We start from the raw sequence: 24858 nt of genomic DNA, 5'->3' as shown, positions 1-24858 counted from the left end.
TTTAATTTTTGAAATATATTTAACATATTTTTCTATTGTTCAGTGTTGTAACACTATAGGCCTATGCATATTAATATGTTGAAGAGGCTTCAACTTAAAGGTTGTTAATGAACCAGGTTGTTAATAAACCATGAATTCGAAATTGAGGATAACCCTTGTGGACATTACGTTTCTGATCTATTAAGGTAATTTCAGTATCGTTAGGTACCGAGTATTGAATCAGTATCGCTTCAGTATCGAGTATTGTGATACTAAACCTGGTATCAGTATCAAAGTCAAAATTTTGGTATCGTGAAAACACTAGTGTGACACCTTTTTTAGTTGCGGCATGGAACCGCTGCAACTGTACATACACGCCGGGCCATATATGTGTTACGACATCCCATCTAAGTGTTACATAGTAAAGGCATTTACGGGAAGCGGCCAGGACACATCCATGGCGACGCAACTAAGTCATTCGACAGGGTCTCTTAGCACAAAATTGGCCATAAGTCATCCATTTTTTATACAATCATCATGATATTCAGTAGATATGTTGGGTGAAGGTGTATGATCATGAGGACAAAGCCATTTTAAAATCGCTCAATAGGGGGCTCAATGGTGCCAATACTTGGACCCCTCCCAACGCCGCTTGCGGCTTTAATTATTATTATTATTATTATTATTATTATTATTATTATTATTAATAATAATAAACCTTTATTTAACCAGGTTAGTCCCGTTGAGATTCAAAAATCTCTTTTTCAAGGGAGACCTGGCCAAGAAGGCAGCAGCACAAAAAGTTACAGACAATATAAAACCATAAACATAAAAACATATCCAAATCAAAATGTGTGAAAGAGCATAATAGAGGAATAAGAGAGCAACAACAAAAGCAGAAACACAAAGTAAGTACAGTCAAAAGCTAGATAGCAGCTTATTCAAAGCAATGACAATTTCTGAGTGACTTTGTTTCCATAGCCCTAACAACTGCTTTGAACTCAGTGAGAGGAACCAGATTCTTAAGCTTCAGCTCTTTCTGTAGGCTATTCCATGTGGAGAGGGCAGAGATCATAAAGGCTTTCCTGCCCATCTCTGTCAACCTTTAAGGACAGTCAGCAGAATGGAGCCTCGGGACCTCAGACTGTACTGTCCTCCAAGTTTCTGTGTAATATAAATACATAAATAAGAGGGAAACTTACCCAAAATAGCCTTATAAATAAACATATACCAGTGACTGAGCCTCCGCAAAGACAGAGATGGCCAACCAGCCCTGGAATACAGTGTGCAATGATGAGTAAGGGCTTTACAGTTTGTAACAAATCTCAAAGCACTATGATACACAGTATCTAACATGTGAAGACAAAGAGCTGATGTATTCATATACACCAGGTCCCCATAATCAAGTAAAGGTAAAAAAGTAGCAGCAACTAGTTTACTCCTCGACTCAAATGTAAAGCATGATTTATTCCTAAAATAAAACCTTAACTTCAGCCTCAACTTTTTCACAAGGTTTTCTGTGTGGCTTAAAAGAAAGACAAGTATCAATTAAAATGCCCAAATATGTGTAACAAGATACTACCTCAATCTGCTTGCCTAGAGTAGTTACAGTATTTGAAACATTCAAATGTTTCTTCTTGGAGTTAGTAAACATCATTATTTTACTTTTGTCTACATTCAATACAAGCTTCAATTGACAGAGTTGGGACTGTACAATATCAAAAGCAAATTGCACGTTCTCAAGAGCCGTATTGAATGTAGAAGGGCCACAATATATGACAGTATCATCAGCATAAAAATGTAAATTTGCATTGGGTACAATTTGTCCCAAGCTATTGATATAAATAGTGAATAAAAGTGGGCCCAGGACAGAACCTTGAGGTACACCCTTACACACATTAATAAGTTAGAGGTGAGTCCATCAATTTTAACACATTGGCCCTCATTTATCAATCTAACATAGAAACCAGCGCAGATCCAAGCGCAGAAATCATCTTACGACAGGATTCACGTGTGATTCATGAAACGTTTGTATCTCGCCAATCACAGCATAAGAATGATTGGGCGTTGATATATGTGGCGGCTTAAAACAATCGTCATTTAAATATCATGCCCCTATATATTCTCAGTTTAGAGGCCTCGCCCCTAGAGTTTACGACATAGAGAAGCATAATACGGCCAAGAAGAGAAATTTCTCCGACCTAGAAATAGAATCTGAACCAATTAGTTCTATTTGGCAGCCTGAAAAGTGGCATAAAAGGAAGTCAGAAAAATGCAGTGTGGAAGGAAATCACTGCTGCGGTCAACAGCGTTGCCGTGGACAATCGAACTCCAGCTGAGGTTGGAATATTTAATTTATACATCCGTGATATGTATAGCCTACATATATATATATATATATATATATATATATATATATATGTGACGGGTGCTGGAGAAAAGGTCCGCAAGTCGCAAATCTTGAAATCACGCTAGGAGGCAAAAAAGGTTTTTAAATTTTTTTTTTAACTCTTTTTTAAGTGTTGAAGAAGTCACTCAATAGAATAAACAGCATTTTTATGGTCACTAAATACTTATAATTTGTCAGCAAAGTCGGCTTGTTTTAGTGATTCTTACAGCCGGGTTTTGGAGGCGTGATGGGGGTGCAGTTTAATTAGCATGTTTGATTTCGTTGGCTATTGTCACTTTGTTTCAGTCAAGCCACCGCCCATAAATAAAGCCGTGTGGTAGTAGCCTATGTTTGTTTACTCTGAGCATCCGCCATTGTAGCAACCTCACAATCAGTAGGTGAGAGTATAAGCTTTCTAACGATGTATAACATGTCTAATTTTGCTTTTGGAATAGCGTTTTATAGGCCGAACATTTTCTTACCATGGCATTCGCTCTATATATGGTAGCATTAAAAGACGTTGCACCTAATGAAACACTGTCAATGATTTTTCGTAATTTCTTGGAAAATACCATTATTATTGAGGACTTCTGGGCATAGCAAAGCCATATGTTTGCTGATAGACCTATCTGACATTGTTTTCTGGAGCAAAACAGAAGCGGCTAGAACTGTCATTGATTTACTGTCTGTGTCTCCATCTACTGAACATAGATAAGATTTCATCATTGCTATGTAATTATTACTGCTCAAAATATTTCGGTTATATACGTTATTTTAGAAATTGAGTGTCTTTAAATAGGTTCTACATATCCACCCTTAGATTTTATGAACTTGTGGTCAAGAAGTTTTCGATCCAGGACATGTATACTTTAACCCGCAATCTCACAGTATTTCATTGCGAACTAAAAAAGGAGCAAATTCATTTTAGATTTTTTGCCTTGACCATTTCATTTGTGGCACTTTATTTCTTACAAAATTATGAATATAAAGTAATCTAAGCTAGTATTATAAATGGTACAAATGTATTGCTTCATTTAAGACATTTTTCTAGTCTCTGTGGTGTTCACATCTGGAGTTATAAAGCTTTAAATAGGGTAATCCCTAAATGGACAAGGATTTACAGGTACTCTAGCGGGGGAGTGGTTGGGGTGGAGTTAACTAGCTATTGTTCCCACCCATTATCTCCATGTGAGAAGTGTGAAAAGTTCAAGATCTTTCAAGGGGATATTCTCTGCTACTTGATTTTAGGAGTACCAACATTCAAATAAGCATATCTTCTTCAACTATTTTCAGATTTCAATGTATGACACATCATTTGAAAGTTTATAATCTGCACTTTCATAATCTGTAAAAAACTGAAAAATGACCATCCCCTACTTGAGGACCAAAACACCAGCACCTGTCACATATATATATATATATATATATATATATATATATAATAGTAATTAGCTTATATCGAAATTTTTTACATTTAGGTGAAGAAAAAATGGTCAGACCTCAAACTCGCTACCAAAAAGCTGCAGCCCGTAGGCGCAGCACCCAGCTGACTGGAGGAGGTCAGCTGGATTCCAGCCTTGCATTGACGCAGACTGAGGAGCGAGTGTCTGCGCTTATCGGGTCTGCTTCCATTTCGGGCATAACAGGTGGCGGAGCAGACACAGACGCACCTGTGTCTGAGCTGGATAATGGTAAAAATTTAATAGCCTAGGCTACTAGTATTTAAATAATTACACGGTTGCAGGGTTAATTTATTTCTTCATTTAATGATGTTTTAATGAGGTTATAAACATGCTTTCTTTTCATTCATTTCATTTTCGTAGAGGTCTTCTAACAGAGCCAGATCTGCCATTGCCAAGATTTGATGACTGTCAAAGTTCTTGTTTAAATAGGTGACTGAATAAGCATCTAATCTAATTCCTTGTAATTATGTCACCAGTAGCGTAGCCTAACAAGTAGGCTATCTCAAAATGAAAGAGAAATGAATCTCATAGCCTACACCAAAAACCTGTTAACCCCGTTAATTGCAAACAATTTGAAAATAACTATTTATGTTAGGGATATGACACAGTCGATGTAGGCCTTTACAAAATAGAATATTTTACCATAGGCTACATATTTTTAAGTGATGAATATGTGGCTGCATGTGCTCAGATGCCAGTCAGAATATGGTCTAATAACAATTCTCTGACTCAGCCAGATTTACTATGCTGCACTGCAAGTCCACGCTGACATGGAAACTTGCGTACATGACTTGAGACTTGACCTGAGATTTGATCGTAGCCTCCGCTCGCGTCCAAATTGATAATGTTAGCTTTACGTTAGGGAGCATAGCACGGAGCCGAATAATCAATGCTGTTCACAATATGGCTGATATTCCTGTTTGGGTGCTATTAATCTGAATGAGGCATTCAGCCTCAGCCAAATAACCAGTTCAGCTACCATTACCTGTGATTATATTGATGTCCAAAACAATGAGATCATCTAGAAAACTGACTGACCGTCTTATCAGAGGGTAAACGCAGTAATTAATTGGCTCTGATAATATTAAGTTATTTATTATATTCACTTGAAGAACAAATACAGCTTAACAGGTTCAAATCAAATTGAGTAATCAGCCAATCGATGCTCTTGTTTTAACATCGCTGTTAAGGGGGGAAAAAAATTACAAGATTCACTTTTGCATTTTAATAAAAATTAACATATGGCTCCAGATGTTTTCCATTTCTTCCCACAATAGGAGAGTAATACTGCTTCTATGAGATTTGTATGAATAGAAACCCATAAATTACAGCCACTTTGATGAAAACAGTCCATTGAACAGAAGCCTGTTGAATAAAAGGCGTAGAACACCCCTTCTTTCCATAGCCACAGAACTCTTTGGAAATGTCTTTACAGATTGTGCCACATTCTGAACTTTTTGAGACCTGGTGTTTGAACAATGTTTGAATTAATGGAATACATAAATAGTGCACAGTTTAATACCATGGGCATGCAATAAACAAATTCCATTGTTGTCTAAAATACAGCTTGGATAATAAATAAATAAGCTCAACATCATTGGGATGGCAGGTATGCCATCCAGCCAAGTTACGCCTTGGCAGGGCATGCCCCATACCTATACAGCACCGAGAGTTTGGCACTTTTCAGGGTTCCCCAGAGAAATAACCACAACAGCCACAGACTCTCAGCCCTTAAAAACATTAACCATGACAAACAACCCAAGACCATTAATCCTCCACCACCAAACTTTACAGTTGCCACTATTTGGGCCAGTACAGTAGGGCATTATGCATTCTGCAAAACCCAGATTCATTCATCAGACTGCCATGTTGTGAAGCGTGGATTCATCGCTTGGAGAACACATTTCCACTGCTCCAGAGTCCAAAGGTGGTGTGCTTTAAACTAGGGATGGTGATTTCCATTTATTTCAAATCGAGGGATCGCATAATGTGCTCAATCCGAAAATCGATTTCTAGAATGGAAAAGAATCTTTAAACGCATCTTGGCTGTACACTGGTCGTATAGGCAATGCATGAATGCATAACAACGCACATCATTACCCAATTCTTTCCATTATAGGGAGCGATCTCGTAACGTTATTTCCAAACCGCTATTGGTTGACCCGCTGTTTGTCCGTGTTTCCCTGTCAGTGCGAACGCCATCAGGAGCTATAGCGAGTGCCGGACGAGGCTCCACGGTTGTTGACTACGCGCTCAGGTGGATTCAGTTCAATTGATGTAGGCCCACCTTGTGGATTCAGTTCAGTTGGTGCAGGTCCTCCTTGTGGCTCTGGCTCACCTGGTGGCTCCAGCTCATAACTGGCTAGCTCTGGCGCATGATTGACAGGCTCAATAGTGGGTGCCGGGGCTGGGCGAACTAAAGGGAAGCTCACTAGTGGAAGCCAGAACTGGTCAGCGGGGATGACGGAGCAGAAAGCACCCCAGGGGCCCCTGGAATCCCCAGCAGGACAGACATGCAAATTATTACGATGCATAGTGCGAGTGGGACCATCTTTGCCCTCTGGACGGACGACGTACACAGGCTGTTCTGGCCATAATTGAGTTACCACAATGAACGGAGTCGGGACCCAAAAGGGGCTCGGGCTCTGTGGTTATAACGGGCCTGGTCTCGGGCTTGCCGACGTGCAGCGTCATGCGGGGAGACTGACCCAGTTCACCATACTTACCGAATCTTTAGTCTGCTCCAGTGACAAATTCACTTTGGGCAATTTCGTTCAGCGCAGGGCATTCGAACTGTGTAATTCTCAGCTGCTCTGACATTATCCCACTTATACACTGGCTCACCAACAAAAAGCATAATTGCAATCAAAACATTATATTACAGGCATTTAGCAGGGTGACTTACACAACTTTTTACAAAACATGCGTTTAAAAATACATATTTGCTTTATTCTGTTTATATTAGATTACGAAATACCCACTATTTTATGTGTTTCTTCTTTTTTCACACAATCTACTGTATGGTAAATTTATAAATGGAACCAAGTTCCAACACATAGTACATTGATAACCTTTATGAGAAAATAAAAAGATGGAATAGGCATGTATCCAACGAGTACTGGATCAGTCCACTACTCGTACCCATCCCTACTTTAAACCACTCCAGCCAATGCTTGGCATTGCACATGGTGATCTTAGGCTTGTGTACAGCTGCATGGGCATTGAAACCCATTTCATGAAGCTCTTGATGAACAGCTCTGGTGCTAACATTGTTTCCAGTGGTAGTTTGGTAGTGAGTGCAACCGAAGACAGATGATTTTTACGTGCTATATGCTTCAGCACTCGGCAGTCACATTCTTTGAGCTTGTTCACAATAGCACTCACAGTTGACTGGGGCAGCTCTAGCAGGGTAGAAATTTGACAAACTGACTTGTTGGGTAGGTGGCATCCTATGACAGTGTCACGCCTAATGGGTGAGGAAAAAAAAAAAACTATCGCAATAAAAAAAATAGAATTCCTGGCTATGTCGATGACTGCACTCTGTTCCATTGGTGAGAGCACAGTGAGGGCTGTCACTACCCAATTTGCCTAGGGTCCATCTTGCCAAAATGAGGTTACAACATTTAAAAAACATCTGGTCCATAGAACTGTATCTGCGGGCCAATGTCAGCCGGCTCTAGAGCTAGCTACCTAGCTCCTGTGAGTTTTATTAATATTAAAATTTGATTGTATGATGTAGACCTGCACACAGCTTGGGTCGGCACCTGAGAAGAACTGAACAGAGCTGAGTAGGCAATATCCAGTGACATTGCAGGGACTAACAGATTAATTCAAAACAGGTTCACATTCTTAGCTGTTCAATCAATCTCCAGTGGACATCCACATTAGATGGTGTCTCTGCCGATCTTGACCAAGACCATAGGTGAATTTTAAAATATTGTTAAATGTGAAACTTAAGGGACTTCCGACAGACAACACAGCAGTGTTCCATGTCGCTCCTGTCACTGCTCCAGGAAGCGGTACATTCACCCCAGATTGCAAGCTTACTGTGCGTTGGGCCAGTGTTGATTTTACGTCCTCACTTTGGTGAAGCTTTTTGTCCATCAGCCCAACATTGGTCAAATGTCGATGAACTGACCAGAAGTGTCGGGCACAGCTTGGTTTTAAACTGATCAGTCAACTCTTCCCCAGTGATCCAATGTTGGTTAATACCCAATACCAATGTTTTTGATTTAGTTGACATCTATGAAATAGGCAATACATTCCTTATATTCCAATGTTTCTGTTTGTTGTGCACAATACATGGCCTAACTAAACAACATGATACCAATGTAAAAGAAGGAAATGTATGGTTGAATTAAGAAATGTATTATGAATCTCATCAAAAACACGTTTTCAGTGTACAAAAATGCCAAGTTACTCACACGTACAAGACATACACCATCTATAACTCATTCATTCAGACTGTCAAAATCCAGGCCAGCCATTAAAAGATTGATATCAAAATGACGCCAAGTTATGGTACTACAAACAATATAGGCTATCTTGCCTCACCGAAATGAAATAAGATGTATTCCAAAGCAATGCTACCCAATATTTCCTCAATTCTTTCAAGTCACTTGGCCCTGTGTGTATAAGCATGCAGTACATGGACAGGCCAAACATATGTGTGGATGGCTTTCTCACAGTCAAGATTGATTGAAGAGGCATCTATATGTCCAATTTGTATTGGTATGTATGTATTTCGGTGCCCAGCCTTTCTGTTGCGTGAACGCTTGTATGTTTCTTGGTATAAATGTCTGTTTATAAATGTGAATGTAACATGCTGCGAGGGAAATGTCCCCATGGGGATAAAGAAGTTGTCTATGTATCTATGTACAATATGCATTTTACATGCAGCATTTATTGTACGTAGCAAATATATAATCACTTGTACATTTACTCAAATTCAGTGCAGAAGCAAGTATAAATATATGTTTTCTGGAGAAATATGCTTCCTGTAGTTACTCACCTGCAGTTTTCTGCATGAATGTGTTCCATGAGGCAATGCAAAATATAAAAATTAAATAAGATGTATTCCAAAGCAATGCTACCCAATAGTTCCTCAATTCGGTAGCATTGCTTTGGAATACATCTTATTTAATTTTGGTGAGGCAAGATAGCCTATATTGTTTGTAGTACCGTAACTTGGCATCATTTTGATATCAATACTTTTAATGGCTGGCCTGGATTTTGACAGTCTGAATGAATGAGTTATAGACGATGTCTTGTACGTGTGAGTAACTTGGCATTTTTGTACGTTGAAAACGTTTTTTGCAAAGCGTTTTATTATGAGAGTGAGAAATGCGAAGTGACCCTGTAAGAAACGGTTGTGGATTATGGCTGTCCTTGTGTGAATTTGTACAGTCTGATGAGCGTGTACCTTGTAGCAGTTTCGGTTTGCTATATATGTAAAACAGTGGCTGTGACAAAGGGTGCGGTGGCGTATAAGTGTAAACGCGTCAGAAACGCAGGGGAAATATGGCCAGTGTATGTACGGATTTGACGGCCATCCAACGAGCCTTGATTGACAAAAGAATCAGCAAGTCCGTAGAATTAGAGCTCCCTAGGTCGCAACTTGTGTACCCTTCTGTCCTACTCCGTTGTCTGTTATTTCGTGGAGATGCACTTTTAGTGTTTGTAAGGTTTATAAGGCATTTTGATAGGCTTATCTGCAGGTGGGAATCCTCTTCGCTGTTTTGCTAAGCTAGAACCGGAAAACTTGATAGTGGAGAATAGGAGCAGACGCATATGTCCCAGCAGGCTTTGCATATGAGAAAATAACAACAGTGTGAGAGAAATTAGGATGACATTATGAAATTGCGTAGTTGAAACAATAATGTTTTTAGTAGAATGGGCATGTAGGTGAAGGTTGACATGATCACGGAGTATAGTGCGAAGTAAATGGAGTGACCATGAGTGAGCTTATGTTCCTTATCGAACGGTATATATAACAGTCGCTATAAAACATTAACCGTTAAAGTGGAGGGTTAAGTAACGTGTGAAATCTATTGCACTGATGTATTTTTCTCATGTTCAGTACTAGTAGTTATAATTATGAGTGAATCATGATTTTAAATGTAATGTTTTAATGGGGAGTTGCAGAACGTACATACGTAGCAATTGTTTGTATGTGGCTAGATAGAGAACAGAGCGAGGTAACATGAATGTAGAAACGTGGCGTTTGCTGATAAGAAGGTTTTGTACGGTAGCCAAGTGAAGAAATATAGTTAGTAGAAATGGCACAGCGGTGAACTGGTGTAACTTTTTAATAAAAGGAATACATTTGCCGTCATGAAATGCATATGGGTGGCCGTGAGTGAGTTTTGGTAAAGCAAATATAAGCGTAAGAAAACGTTGTAAAAGTGTAAAAGAGGAAATTATCTGGCTGAGGACGACGCGGGATTCAATCCTTCAACCGGAGGTTTAGCAGTCCGTGAGTTTGTTAGGGCAGCACCATGACATAGCTATGCAATGCGTGAAATATCATAAGCAAACATGTCCGTGGTTTTAAAGAAGAGCACAGGCAAGTAAGCACAGAAGAGCTCCCGTTGAATCCATATGGCTTTGCAATATTGTAGCCGGTTAACAACTGAACGTGCAGACGGTACGTCATAATGCAGTGTATACGTTTCGGGGAACGGCTGGTAGATATGGTGCAAAAGCAATAATTGAGAAGTAGTAGACAATTATTAGTGAGGGTAAAGCAGGTTAAAGAAACGCGTTTCTACCTGGGCTTGAACCTCGGACCCTGTATTCCCAAGACTGGGACCTTACCCACTAGGCCACAGGCAGACTAGCTGTTTGTACTGAAAATGTATAGTGAAGATTTGGCTGCTGTAGGTAAATTGTCCAATGGGGAGATATGTTATTAGTGGGATAGGTGGCAGGAAAAAATAAGAATGAGAAGAAGAAGAAGAAGAAGAAAGAGAAGAAGAAGAAGGAGAAAACACAAAATCCCGAACACACTCACACACATAGAATCAAACACATGGCTCCAGAATCCTGGCATTTACGCTCCAGTTGCCGTTCAGTACTGCGATGTTCTGTAAGGCAAAATGCATTTTAAGTTGATTAATTTCCAGGCACAAAATTCATGGGTGTACACAATATCTAATAACATTAATAATTTCTAGCTAAAGTTATCTAATCCAGAAAATTAATGTGTTTAGATATACCCATATTAAATAGACTAGGTGTACATTGGACGTGAAAAATGTGTTTTGTTAAGGTTAAATAAATATAAGGTTGCCAATACTTAACAAACTGTGCTTTATTCAGTGACAGTGAGAGACTGTTTCACGTGCAGTTTACAAGTTTCATTATCCTCGTGTTCGTCACTCTGGTTCAGAATGACAGCTGTCATGTAACATTTTGCTTCCTAAGCAGGTGTGACTGGCAAAGTTGAGAGTAGGCTGCGCAACTGGCGTGAAATGAACCCCTTTAGCGGGAGCTCACATATTCAATTCCATTTGAAAAATTTGCATCAATAGTGCTCCAAAAGAATAAAATAACCATCAAGTTGTTTAGAGTGTGGTTGTTTAGAGGCTAAACAATCTTTATATTTTCATTTTTTTTAAAACAACAAAAAAACAGGCTACATATAACTGTGAGATTACTAGGCTAAATAATTTTCAGCCTGTGGCTAGCTGCTGATTGATGGAAAGATCAAGCCATCGGCAAGTCAGCCAGTGCTGTTTTAACATTGGTACCATGGTGGAATTTCAGTGCCAACCAGTACAGACGCTGGGCCAAGGTATGCTTGCTATCCGGTACCCTGTTAACCAGGCACTGAGAATAGATGGTTTATGGCATTAACCCCACAAGCTAGTTAGCAACCAAAAGGTCTTAATGGTGTTTTATAGCTAGTGGACTTTAGTTTAGTGTGCCAATGTGGGTAACTGGTGCCTAAATTGAGTAATCTGTTGGTGATTTTAATGATTTTTATAGAATTCCATTGACTGATGATTGCGAGTGCCATTTCCTTTTAAGTGTATAGACCTTTCTGTTGTTCATCCTTTGATGAACGTAGCATGCTTGTCATGATGTAGCTTAACTTGTGTGCTTTGTGTTTTTAAACTCACCAAAATGAAGAATGAAGTATTTGTATTCATTCAACAATTGTTGCAGTTAGTTTTCAGCACTACAGTCCTGTCCACTGCCCTCTGACAGTTGTTCAAGTTTTTTGTGTTCCGGGACCTCTAAGATGCTTCATTAACCTCCCTCACTTTTTGTCCCAGCACCTCCTGTTTTACAAATTAAGCACAGAGGTCTGAGTATGTTTTGTGTAAGTTATACTTAGAGTATAATCAGATCTAATTACGTCTTGTATTTATTGTTTTTTATTCAGATTCATGTCGGCTTACCCTGGATCCCAACACAGCATACAGAGAGTTGGTCCTGTCTGATGGTAACTGTAAAGTGACCAGGAAAAGGGCGGTTCAGTTCTACCCAGACCACCCAGAGCGATTTGACAGCTTTTCACAGGTGCTATGCCGGGAACCCCTGGGTGGGTTCCGGTATTACTGGGAGGTACAGTGGAGCGGGGAGTTTTCTATCGGAGTGGCTTACAAAAGCATCAACCGTAAGGGGAAGAACTCCAGCAGCCTGCTGGGCTACAATGACAAGTCTTGGAGCCTGCTCTGCTCTGACACTGGATACTCTGCCTGGCACAACAAGATGGACAAAGACCTGCCATCCTCCTTGCAGGCCTCCAGGATTGGAGTGTACCTGGACTATGCTGGGGGATTGATAGCCTTCTACGCTGTGTCCGATTCCATGCAGGTCATCCACCGCTTCCAGGCTCACTTTTCTGAGCCACTGTTTGCTGGGTTTGGGGTTGGCTCATCTGTGTCCATTTGCCATTTGAAGGCTAATCCCACCCTGTATTAGAAACACCATGAAACATAGAACAAACAGAAAATAAAATATCCATATAGAATATAGAAAAAGGCAATATTAAAACACAAAGAATAAAACAAATAACTAAGCACAATACAAGTAAAACATAAAACACAATTTAAAAAAAACATAAAACAGTAGAGTTAAGACCCAACAATCAAAAAGGAAAAAGCACAAGCAAATAGCAAACAGTCATTACAGAAGGCAGTTTTTTAAAAAATAAAAAGGTTTTTAAGCTAGTTTTAGAAAGCAGAGAGTGTAGCAGTAATCCTAATATTGTATGGAAGGCTGTCCCAGAGCCTAGGGGCCATTACAGCAAGGGCTCAGTCACCTCTTCATTTTAATCTATACTCTGGAACAGCCAGAATGGCAAGGCTGGCAGATCTCAGAGGCTTCTTGGAACAATAAGGAGTTAAAAGTTCACAAATATAATTGGGTGTCAAACCATGTAAGTCCTTGTAAGTAATTCATAAAACGTTTTAATAGATTCTAAAAGCAACAGGCAACCAATGCAGAGAAGCCAGAATTGGGGTGGTATGGGAAAAACGCTTACTCCTGATCAATAGTCTTGCGGCAGAATTCTGTAGTTTGCAGCTGAGCTACAGCGCGACAGTTGAACAAAGCATTACAATAGTCAAGACAAGGTGAAATAAAGCAAGTATGATACTTTCAGTGGTGGTAAAAGACAAAAATGCTCTAATTTTAGAAATCTTCTTAAGTTGTTAAAAAACATTCCTGAACCAGTTTTAGTATGTTGTTCAAAATTTAGATTACAATCAAAGATTATACTCAGATTCTTAGATGTAGACTTGATGTTTGAAGCCAGGGGACAAAGCAAAAGGACAGCAAGTCTTCTGGGAATTACCTTACCTTCTGGGTCTTACCTGTGATTATCCTCGTATAACTGAAAAAGTGCTATCAAAAAGGAACAGGTCTGCCAGGTAACAAAGTATAGTGAAAATAACGGGTGAAGACAACAAACAAAACGGGCAGCTCCGACGTGGCGGACAACCATTGGAGCCGCCTTTCCCCCACGAGTCACAGATCCTTATATAGGGTAATCCCATTTTGGTCCTTTTAGCGTGCTGGCAAAAGCAGTGCAAGCCAAGTAGTTGCTAAAGCACGTGAACTGTAGGAGGGCCTGTATGGTTGACGATGGCAGTGTGGCAATGCATTGGGTTATTACTAACATTTGATCGGAATCCACAATTACTGTGACAACAGATATTATGAATTGTCTGAGATTTCAATAGCTACTTGCCATACTATCAAGATGCAAGGAAGCTACTCGCCTAACTATCAAGGTAGTTAGAAAAAGCTTCTTGCCTAGCTATAAGGAAACAGACTGATGCCATTTTCGCACTTACACAGTTCTGGTTATTACAAGCTAGTTTCAAAAACCGTGGACTGCAAAACCTGCATCCATCTATTTCCTGTTCAGGTGTCATTTTCAGCTAGCTAGCTGGTTACAGAGCCTTGTTAGCTACCTTTGTATGTAATGAAGCTACAGCAAGGCTAATAAGCACAGTTCTGTGCTACTATATGAATTGAACCAATTTTAATGTGGCTTTATCATTTGGCAAGTTCACAGCTAGCTAGTTTGCTGTGAAGGTATCTATCAAAGCTCTGTAGCTGGCTTTATCATCAAGCAGCTAGCTGCTAACTTGCCAGACAATAAAGCTGGTTATGGAGCCTTGTTAGCTACCTTGATAGCTAAGAAGGCTACATTCCAGGCTACCAAGTTAACTAATGTACCAGGATCCAAATGTACCAAAGTCCACAATCATGTGATCGTGTTTTAACCAATAAGGGGTTGATATGTCCAAATGACACCATAACTGGAAACAGAGTGATGCTGATTGCAATAGAGACATAGTGCAATTAAGTCCACACCGGAGGGGAAAACAATTAATCGCTCTCCATTGACTTTGTATTGCGTGAGGTGCCTCCTTGCCACTTCGGTTTGCTAACAAACAACAGAAAAATGCCTAAAAGCTGTTGTGTGGTGGGATGCACTACCAACAGGGTAAAGAACCCAGAACTCAGTTTTTATAAGCTGCCGAACCAAAAAACTGCTGTTCTCATTCGCTTTAGCTTACAGATGGCAGAAATGTGGGTGTGAATTTGCGAGGCTATCAACATTTCTGTAGTCACAACTAGCTTGTTATCGTTAGAAAGTTTAGAATGAATAGCCAGTTCGTAAAACAAGAAAGCGAGGTAGCTTTAATGGTAAGTTACTATCTGTCCTAACATTGGAGTCTAGTGGGGTGTCAGCTAGCAAGCTAGCTACAGGCTACAGTAGCCTATGTTACTGTCATTCGAATTAAGTTGGAGGGACACTGAGATCTGAGACCGACAATATTGAGTTTGTCAATATACCTTTTCCTCTCTGGTAGACATAGGGTGCTAAAATAATCCTTTGACATGCTTAAATCTAATGTTTTTAGCTAGCTACAGGCATTTTGTTAGCGTTTCAGCCCTTGGTTGCATGTTGTGGCGCCGACTGTTTTCCCCTCAGGTTTTCAGAGTATCTTTATTTCACCATCCTGGTAATTACAACAGCTAATAGAAACCTATAGGGAGCACATAAACAGGAAGTATCATTTTTTCGCTCAGCAGACATGCCTAGTTGTGTCCTTAGTCACATGCCTAATCACACGTACAACAAGGATGGCGCAGAGTATAACTCCATGAAGCTTCATCGTTGCTTTGGATAAAAGCATCTGCTAAATAAATGAAACAATTAGACTTTCTGTATATAACTTCGGGTGAAAATTTCCGGTGAGTTGTCGCCCATATTCTACCAATATAAAAGCTGCAAACTAGCATTAATAGCGTTCAGCAGTCCCAAAGAATCACCTCACAGTAACCACTTTTTCTGCGATTTCATTTAGACTTACCTTTATTTAAATAAATTTCAGATAAAATTTGTACACAATCGCAATCTACTAGCTTTCTATTTGGCTGGCTTAAATTGAGCCTGGAATTTAACTTTGTCCTTATATTTTAAAAAATTCTGATGATATAGGATCACTACAATAACTTTTAATACATATGCTATGCATCATGTATGGCTGCATGGAAACAGCCACATTCGAACATTGTGTTACCATATACACTACATGGCCAAAAGTATTTGGACACCTGACATCCAGCAGCTCATTCAAAATTATGGGCATTAATATAGAGTTGGTCCACCCTTTGCTGCTATAAGAAGCTCCACTCTTCTGGGAAAGCTTTATCTTAGATGTTGGAGCATTGCTAAAGGGATTTTTTCCCATTCAGCCAGAAGTGCATTAGTGAGGTCAGGCACTGATTGGGCGATTAGGCCTTGATCGCAGTTGGCTTGCCAGTTGATCCCAAAGGCGTTTGATGGGCTCTGTGCAGGCCAATCAAGTTCTTCCACATCATTCTCGGACAAACCATTTCTATATGGGCCTCACTGTGCACAGTGTCATGCTGAAACAGGAAAGGGCCTTCCCCAAAACTGCTGAAGAAGCACAGAATCGTCTAGAATGTGATTGTATGCTGTAGCATTACGATTTACCTTCACTGGAACTAAGGGGCCTATCCCAAACCAATAAAAACAGCCCCAGACTAAGAGGTGTCCAGACACATTTGGCCACATAGTGAACATTTCATAGCACAACTATACAGCAATGTTTAAATTATCATCTCTAGTTTACTGACCTCTTGTCAGTGCGAATAGTGAAATAGTAGAAAACATTTAATTGTAACTGGTTTATCTGTGTAACTTTGTAACTTTAGGTTTTTGTCAGGTCCCCTGTGCAAAAGATATTTTGATCTTCCAGTTAAATAAAATTTTTAAAAAAAATGTAATTCCTTTCCATTCATTGTTTATTCCAGCTCCACCCATCCTATTCAATCAATCTTAACTCTTATAAACCTATCCACACGTTTGGCCGGTTCATCTACTGTATGCTTGTATACACAGGGCCAAGTGTATGGAAGAAAATCTGTCTCACCAGATTTTGGAATTTAAAAGCCTTAGAATTTCTAGCACTGAATTGTTTTGCATTGTAATTATGTATCTGAATTGTTTGCCTGAATTCAACTCTTCAAATTTTCAATAACTCATAGTTCAGAAATTCAGAATCAAAAATTCAAGTTTAAAAAATTTCAAATAATATATATTCAAGTTGCTCAGATTCGATAGGCCAAATTCAGATCCCAAAATTCGAGTTTAAAAATTCAGATTAAACATCTGGGATACCAAGGATAAGCAAACGATTCTGTCTCTAATCGAACCAACAGCCAGCCAATCAAGTTACGCACTGTTGGTCATGTGACGCCGATGCTTGAAATTACAGGAAGGCGGTCAGCTATGGCAACAAACCCAAAGGATGGCACTTTGATGAGTGTATTAACTCTTTTATTTGCCTTTTTGTGTCGTTTGTTTTTGTAAGATTCAGTAACAGGTAATAGGGTGATTCTCTGGATCGGGTGCCCTTTAAAGTTACAATCTCGAAGATTTCCATTTCGTTCTCTTTGGCGGTACCAATGGTGAGAAGCGGTAATTGCAGGTGTGTTTTTGGACCTCACTTCCCATAGATCCAACCGGATCCAACCAGTGTCGCCTGTGTGTGTCAGTCAGTTGGCACCTGGGCCATGCCAGCTACAATACTTACTATTTACTGAATAAAAAATGGTTGTTATAAAAGTAACGTTATGCACATACTCATTCATTGTCTAACATTAGGCTAACTTAAGCTGTCTTTACACTGCCGAGCCGGGTTAAAATGCTGTAGCAGACCTGGGGTACAATCGTGATGATCAATTTCCACAAACATTCTTTATCCACCTTTTGCCCGGTACGAACATCTTTACACTGCGGAGAAGAATTTGCAGGATTCGCTGTGGCTCGTGCAATTATGTATCTCGTGCACAATAAACAGTCGTGAATGATTGTTGTGTGATATTTTTGAAACAACTGCCTTGAAAAATGTTACCCCTGGTGTTTCTGGTTTTGCTAGATAAACTGTTTGAGAATAAAGCTGAGCTGGGTGTTAAATTAGCAATCAGAACAAGAAGAAAAAAACAAAAACAAAGGAGATTTCATCAAAAAGGGCATCATGGCTGAAGGAACATATGAGGAAGCGTAATAAAATAACAACAACGCTAATTAATCCATACTGCCATATTCTTTTATTTAGTTTTCTCCAGCTTGACATCTTTAAAGGCCAGTTCATATCAATGATTCGCAACGAGACGAAACGGTTTTAGAATGTTGCAGAGAAAATTGCAGCGGTGTGAACTGGTTAGTTGCAGAGCGTCTGAAGCCGTTGCCTGGGGTCTCAAAAGACCCACCTTGTCAAATCGCCAAGTGCAGTTTTAGAACGTTTACAATCAGACGTCTTGGAATTTTGCAAGTTGCATTTAGTCTCGTTGCGAATCATTGATCTGAACTGGCCTTTAGTTAGCTACATTGCAACGTTGCAACAAGGTAGCATTGCATTCGAGAGACGGTTTGCGAGGTCGGTACCGGTCGGTAGCGTTAGCTAGCGTTTTTTCTAATTGTTAGCTGACATTAATGGTAAATGGACTGCATTTATATAGCGCTTTTATCCAAAGCGCTTTACAATTGATGCCTCTCATTCACCAGAGCAGTTAGGGGTTAGGTGTCTTGCTCAAGGACACTTCGACACGCCCAGGCCGGGGTTTGAACCGGCAACCCTCCGACTGCCAGACAATCGCTCTTACCTCCTGAGCCATGTCGCCCACATTAGATTGTGTTAATTACATCAGCTAGCTAGCTAACGCAACATTACTTGATATGAGCGATGGATACTGTGCACAACGTTGTCTAAACTAATGTTGCCTTTCTTGACATGGTCCGGTAGCTAGCGTTAGCTGTGCAAATAGCTATGTAATTTAGTAACGTTACATTGTCATCAAATGTAATACGAAATGTGCATCAACAAATAATATGACCTCTCATGTTACACAAAAACTTTTTAGGGTTCCATATGCCCTGCCCCCCCCACCCACCTTCTCTGTTATTGTAACGCTAGCAGACGCCGGAGAAAACAGTACGCCGCTCACACACAAGTGAGTTGAAGAACGAGCCTGTTGCGTTAGCTCCGCCTACCCTCTCTGACGGACCAACCACTGATGGGTGATGAAAACGCGTCACTAACTATGCGCCACTTGTGATTTTTTCCCGGGAATGTCGCCATAGACACCTAGTTCTTTAATCATAAATAATAATAATAATAATATAAATTAATATAATAATGGCTCAATCACCATTGTGTTACCTAATCGGGCGATAGATAGTGACTTAACAGACATTTATTTTAATGAAAATCTTCGAGATTATTACTTTAACTAAAAATAATTTTTTTCTGAAAAAATACATTATCTATGAAATTGCAATATTGACACACGTCCCCCAGTTTGTTTTCAACCCTGTCACGCCATACCATTTCCCCCCTATAAAAATAATGGATCAGTACCTGTGACATCAGCATTGAGGAAGTGACATCACACAAGTCTTTTGAAGAACATTCTGCAAAGAAAGGCAAGTGTCAGCATCTTTTCTTACCTATATTTCATTGTGTTTATTGTCAGATTGAGTGTCAGGCTCAACATTTCAACTCCGTTTCATGAATAAATGATAGTAAACAATTGTTTAGGAAAAATTAAACAACAGTGTTGCAAAATATTACAATTTTATGATGTCCTAAATGCCATGTGGTGCTAATGTCTTAGCTAAATATGGAGTCATGGCTACTATTTGCCAAAAACTTCAATTCCATCACATTCAACCCTGTCACATTTTTTATTACAAAAGGGTTGAATCATTGTGACAGGGTTGAATGTTTGACACTTCTTAGTAGATGACTCAGTTGTAAACTTTAATGTGAACTGTCTGAAATAATTCTTAATGCTATTTTATGTTCAATATGTTCAGATATCACAATTGCAAAATCAGCAGCAGAGAGGCAAAGAGAGTACAGGGCAAGAAGGAACGCAGACCCAGAGAGAAGGGAAAAATATCTCAGGAGTGAGCGTGAGAGGTGGAAAAGAGATACTGAGGCAGGAAAAAATAAAAAAATCAGGGATCTGAGTGACAGAGCTAAACGACAAAAGCGCAAGACGTGGAGGAATGCTATAAAAAGACAGAAGAAGAAAAGGGAAGCTTTGAGCAATATCAACACCCCTCCACAAAGTCCTGATAATCAGTATGCAGAGCAACCCAGACCTGGGTCCTCAAGGTGAGGGAAATATGTTGTTAGGGGTTCATTTATAGCAGATGAAGTTGAGAAGTATAAAAAGATATTTTATCAGGGTGGGTGGGTGGGTGAGTGAACGTACATATAGGTGTTTGTCCATGTGAGATTTTTATGTTGGCTGCAGTTTTGGTAATTATTTATTGCCTGGTTTTGTTTTAGGCAACATTTAGAGGCCAAAAAACAATCTCGAAGCGCAAGATACAAACTGTACAAAGAAACAGTACAACTCAAACATTCATTCAGAAAGGACAGAAAACTTAAAGAAAAGTACAAAAAGAGGCGCCAGCAATCAACAAAACAGAATGAATCTCCAAGTCCGTGAACAGGTCAAGAATTGTACTGTGAACAGCAGAATCAGAAAATCTTTACTACTCCATGAAGCCCTTATTACTGACATCAAGAAAAAATACCTGAATACCAGAAATGAAAGAGATAAGCAAATCATAGCTAAGGTTACTGTGGGAAATGTTGTCAAAAAGTATAGGCCCCAGAGATGGTCAGAACAGGCATTTGGGTTTTCAAAGAAACGCAGGAACCTTTTGAAGAGGAAAAGCCTGAGCAATTTTAACAGAAAGATTGTTAACAGGTATGCAGATACATCTACTGAGAACAACGTGAAGACCTTCTTTACAAGAGATGATGTCAGCAGGATAACTACAGGAAGAAAACAAACCATTACAAGAAACAAAGTAAAGATGCAGAAAAGGTTCCTGTAGACACAATGAGAAACCTCCACAGAAAATTTCTAGCAGAGAACAATGTGAGGATCTCATACCCTGCATTTTGCCAGCTACGTCCCTTTTGGATTGTGCACCCCTCCCTGTCTGATCGTGAGACATGCATGTGCAAGATGCATGAGAATCTAAGCTTTCTGGCAGAAAAGCTTAGTCAGCTAAAGCTGATTGAGACCTCAGATCTTGAGAGACTTACTAAACTTGTCTTCCAGCAAGGGCTGCGTTTCCCAGTTTCGATGTACCTTAACGTTCTACGAAGGTTTCTAAGGTATACCTTTCAAAGGGAAACCGCTTTTTTACAATTTTTTCCCAAACTATACCTTAAGTTGCCTTAAGGGACACTTCCAAAGGTACGTCGTAAGTTGGAGCTGGCTTTCACTGTGGTGTTGAAAAGTTTATCAATCGATGCCAAGCAAATCGATTGTCTCACTTGTAAAGGCTTATGAATGACGTTTTAATATAACAAGTGTTGTCATAGTAATTTTACATCAATATAATATTGCAAAAGAGGAAGCTATACCTAAAGATCATCTGCTAATCTCTTTAAGAGTCAAAACGAGACCTTGTGATAGTTTCAATAAATGCATGTAGGCTACAAAAGATAAAATAAAGAGCATTGATGGGGACATATAAGCCATAGTCTGGGACTTCTTGGAAGCCCAGGAAAAAGGATATAGGCTACATATGGGTGAATTATTTTGTTCTTATTGAAACAAAGGTCTAATGTTACTTTGTTTTTGTCACACAATATATAGGCAACTGTAGCAGCATATTCACTGTTTCTAGCGGACTTTTCTCTGCAGTGCAAAAATGATCGTAGATGAAAGGCAAAAGCGCGTCTGTGGAAATTGATTAATTAATCATGATTAATTTTATACCAGGTATGCCTTATGAATAGGCCTACCTGTTAAAGTGATATGTTCATCCACCTTGATTTGCTGTTGGATAGTTTTAAGTTTAACCAAGAATATCATTATTGGGTTGTTTACTGAAAGTCGTAAAACAACATGGTAAGAAAGAAATGTTGTAATGCTGTAATGTTGATATTTACCTAGTGCTATTTTGTTTTATATAGGAGGTGTGAGCTAAAGGAAAGGGATGTAGATCATTTGTCCTGTTTGTTCATTATGAGCCACCGTACCTGTATGTGTGTTTATGGCTAAGCCAATCAACGTGCTTTAGTTCCGTCTAGTTCAGTCATGCAAGTATACTCACTCAATGCTCACACGGGTTTTATATTCTTAATAAACTGGCGGTTTGTTCCAAGTCAGTGTGATCATTGACTCACAAACAAACTAATTTCTACAGGGTATGCAGTCAGAAAAGCCATATCCTCAGTAAGCTCCAGTACGTAAAAATAATATAAGCTTATTTTTTTCAAATTGGATTAGTATTATAGATAGGCCCTATACTTAATTACCATCATGATGGGAATAGATAGGTGAAACGACAATCTTCTCATGACGTGCTATGCACAGAAACGCTGATTGGATACTTAATTTTCGTAAAGTTAATATTAAATTGTCTGTCATTTTTGCATGCAGATGTGCTACTAGATGCGCACTGTGGTACAACTGTCGATTTGAAAAGCAAAATGTTGGCATAATAAGGCTAAAACTGTTAAGTATTAGCGGAGTGCATCGCTAAGGGACAGCTTACGAGTGCCTCAGACCACCCTTTTAAAGGTATACCTTTCAGAAGGTATACCTTAGCTAAGGAGGCGCTGGGAAACAGCTCGAGACCTAAAGGAAGACCTTAAGGAAGAGCATGGTCACTAATGAATGCTTAATTCACATAGATTTTTCTGAGAACTTTACCTGCAAGTACAGTTCTGAAATCCAAGCAGTGCACTTTGGATCATCTCACCAGCAGGCAACACTACCTACAGGGTTCTTTATGTAGGTGGTAACCAAGAACCGACCTGCTTCAGCACAATATCCCCATCAAAGCACAAAAGCCCCACAGCTATATGGGAGCATCTGAACCCTGTATTGGATTATGTGCAGGCAACATACCCAGAGGTTTCTGTTATACACTTCTTTAGTGATGGTCTTTGTACCCAGTACAAGCAGAAAGGCAATTGTGTCCTTTTTAGCACTGAGCTGGAGAAAAGAGGCATCAAGGCAGGGACTTGGAATTTTTTTGAGGCCAGCCATGGTAAGGGAGCACCAGATGGTGTTGGAGCAGCCTTGAAGAGGACTGCTGACATGCTAATAAGCCATGGCCGGGACATCCAAGATGCACATGAGCTCTTCAAGGCCCTTTTGGAGACCAGCACATCTATCAAGTTCTTTGTTGATGGTGATACTGTTCAGCAGGCACTTGAGAGGATGCCATCAAACTTACCAGCAGTCCCAGGAACCATGAGAATACATCAGGTGGTAACTCTTGCTCCAGGAGAGATAATATCTCATGATGTCAGCTGTATGTGCTCGACCCACAAGCAGTTACACTGTGAGTGTTGGAATACACAGCATTTCAGCTTTGTCAAGAAGGTGCCAGCTGCTGTGTCACAGAGGCAGACACAAATCTATTGGGAAGACCCAGAGGTGCTAGGGCAGTGGTGTGTGCTCACATATGATAAAGATCTGTATCCAGGAATAATCCTTGCCATGGATGAAATCCATGTTCAAGTTAAATGCATGCACCGTGTTGGACCAAACAGGTTCTTTTGGCCTGTTTGTGAGGATGTGCTATGGTATCTATTTAATGATGTGCTTGGGCTTGTCCTGTCCCCTCAACCTGTGACATCACGACATATGGAAATTCAGAAAGAAATGTGGGCCAGGCTTTCTGAATAAAGGATGTATGAATCAACACTTTACAGTCACGTTTTTAGAGTTTAATGTTATCTACTGAATACTAGTTTTAATAAAAACGAGATTCCAGCAAGGTAATTTTCTTCACAGTAGCCTATGCTGTACATTTTATAAGGGATTTTTTTTATTGCTGACCATATGGACAAATCCATTCCATTGATGTCTGTGATGAATTTATGCTTGATGAATTAGATAATTGGCCAGGCTAATTTGACCCGGGAACAGGAGTGGCTGCACCTGTGCGTAGTGAGGTAATCAGTGCGCACAGATTAAATCTGCCATCCCCACTCACACAAGGGAGAGCCTCGCTGTCATGACAGTGTTTTACATCTGCTCCTTGGCTGTAACATCTTGCCATCCTCGAATAAATGTGGACTGGTTTTAACATCGTCTCCCTGTGTCTCTATGCTTGAGGGCCCTTGGAAAGCCACTTCGGTGGCCTGTGGCAGGTGTGTTTGCCACAATGCTGAATATACTGCTCTGGCGAATGAGAGGCATCAATTGTAAAGCGCTATATAAATGCAGTCCATTTACCATTTACCAATGAGGTTAATGTTTGTTGAACTGTGTGTAAAATTTACAGGATAATCAGAAAAAATATGAAAGCATGATCAAATCCTAATGTTAATGCATATTTGATAATATGCATTAACATTAGCAGTTAGATAAAGTTCTCATGACCTGCTTTGGCAGTCAAATGGTGAGTATTTTAAAATAAAAATTCTACTTAGAATAAGTGTAATCTTAATCTTAGTAATCTTAAACAAGGGACATCTGATTATTAACCCCTTAGCGCACAAGCCAAATCTTGCCAATCCTTGCCCATTTTGGGGGTACCCTATTTAAAGCTTTATAACTCCAGATGTGAACACCACAGAGACTTGATAAATGGCTTAAATGAAGCAAGACATTTGTACAATTTACAATACTAACGCAGATTAGTTTATATTCATAATTTTGGAAGAAATAAAGTGCCACAAATGCAATTGTTTTGACAAAAAATCAAAAATGAATTTGCACTTTTTAAGTTTGCAATGAAATACTGAGAGATTGCATATATACAGCAGGTTAAAGTATACATGTGCTAGATCAAAAACCTCTTGACCAGAAGTTCATAAAATCTAAAGGGGGATATGTAGAACTACTATAGATGCATGAAGCAAAAACTAAGCAGTGTACCCAGCGTCTCCAAATCTATCCAAAATGTCTAAATTATGCATTGCTGTAAATCACAACATATTCACGTATTTCACTACAAATCAACTGTTTTGACTCAAG

The 24858-nt window shown here is 39.6% G+C and overlaps 1 protein-coding gene across 2 annotated transcripts in view; it reads left to right on the top strand.

Annotated features, from left to right (window-relative positions):
* The window catches only part of ftr84 (finTRIM family, member 84), a 34413-nt gene extending 18456 nt beyond the window's left edge, over positions 1 to 15957 (top strand). For both annotated transcript variants that reach the window (XM_035433086.1, XM_035433084.1), the window contains one exon: positions 12221 to 15957. In XM_035433086.1, coding sequence (XP_035288977.1) covers positions 12221 to 12762 — 542 coding nt within the window. In that variant the 3' untranslated portion in view covers positions 12763 to 15957. The remainder of the gene's footprint in view (positions 1 to 12220) is intronic.
* The last annotated feature ends 8901 nt before the right edge of the window (positions 15958 to 24858 follow it).

This window comes from Anguilla anguilla, chromosome 9 (assembly GCF_013347855.1).
Source record: "Anguilla anguilla isolate fAngAng1 chromosome 9, fAngAng1.pri, whole genome shotgun sequence".
NCBI lineage: Eukaryota > Metazoa > Chordata > Actinopteri > Anguilliformes > Anguillidae > Anguilla > Anguilla anguilla.
The sequence above is the reverse complement of the archived record's forward strand: the minus strand, read 5'-3'. Positions and strand labels throughout refer to the sequence as shown.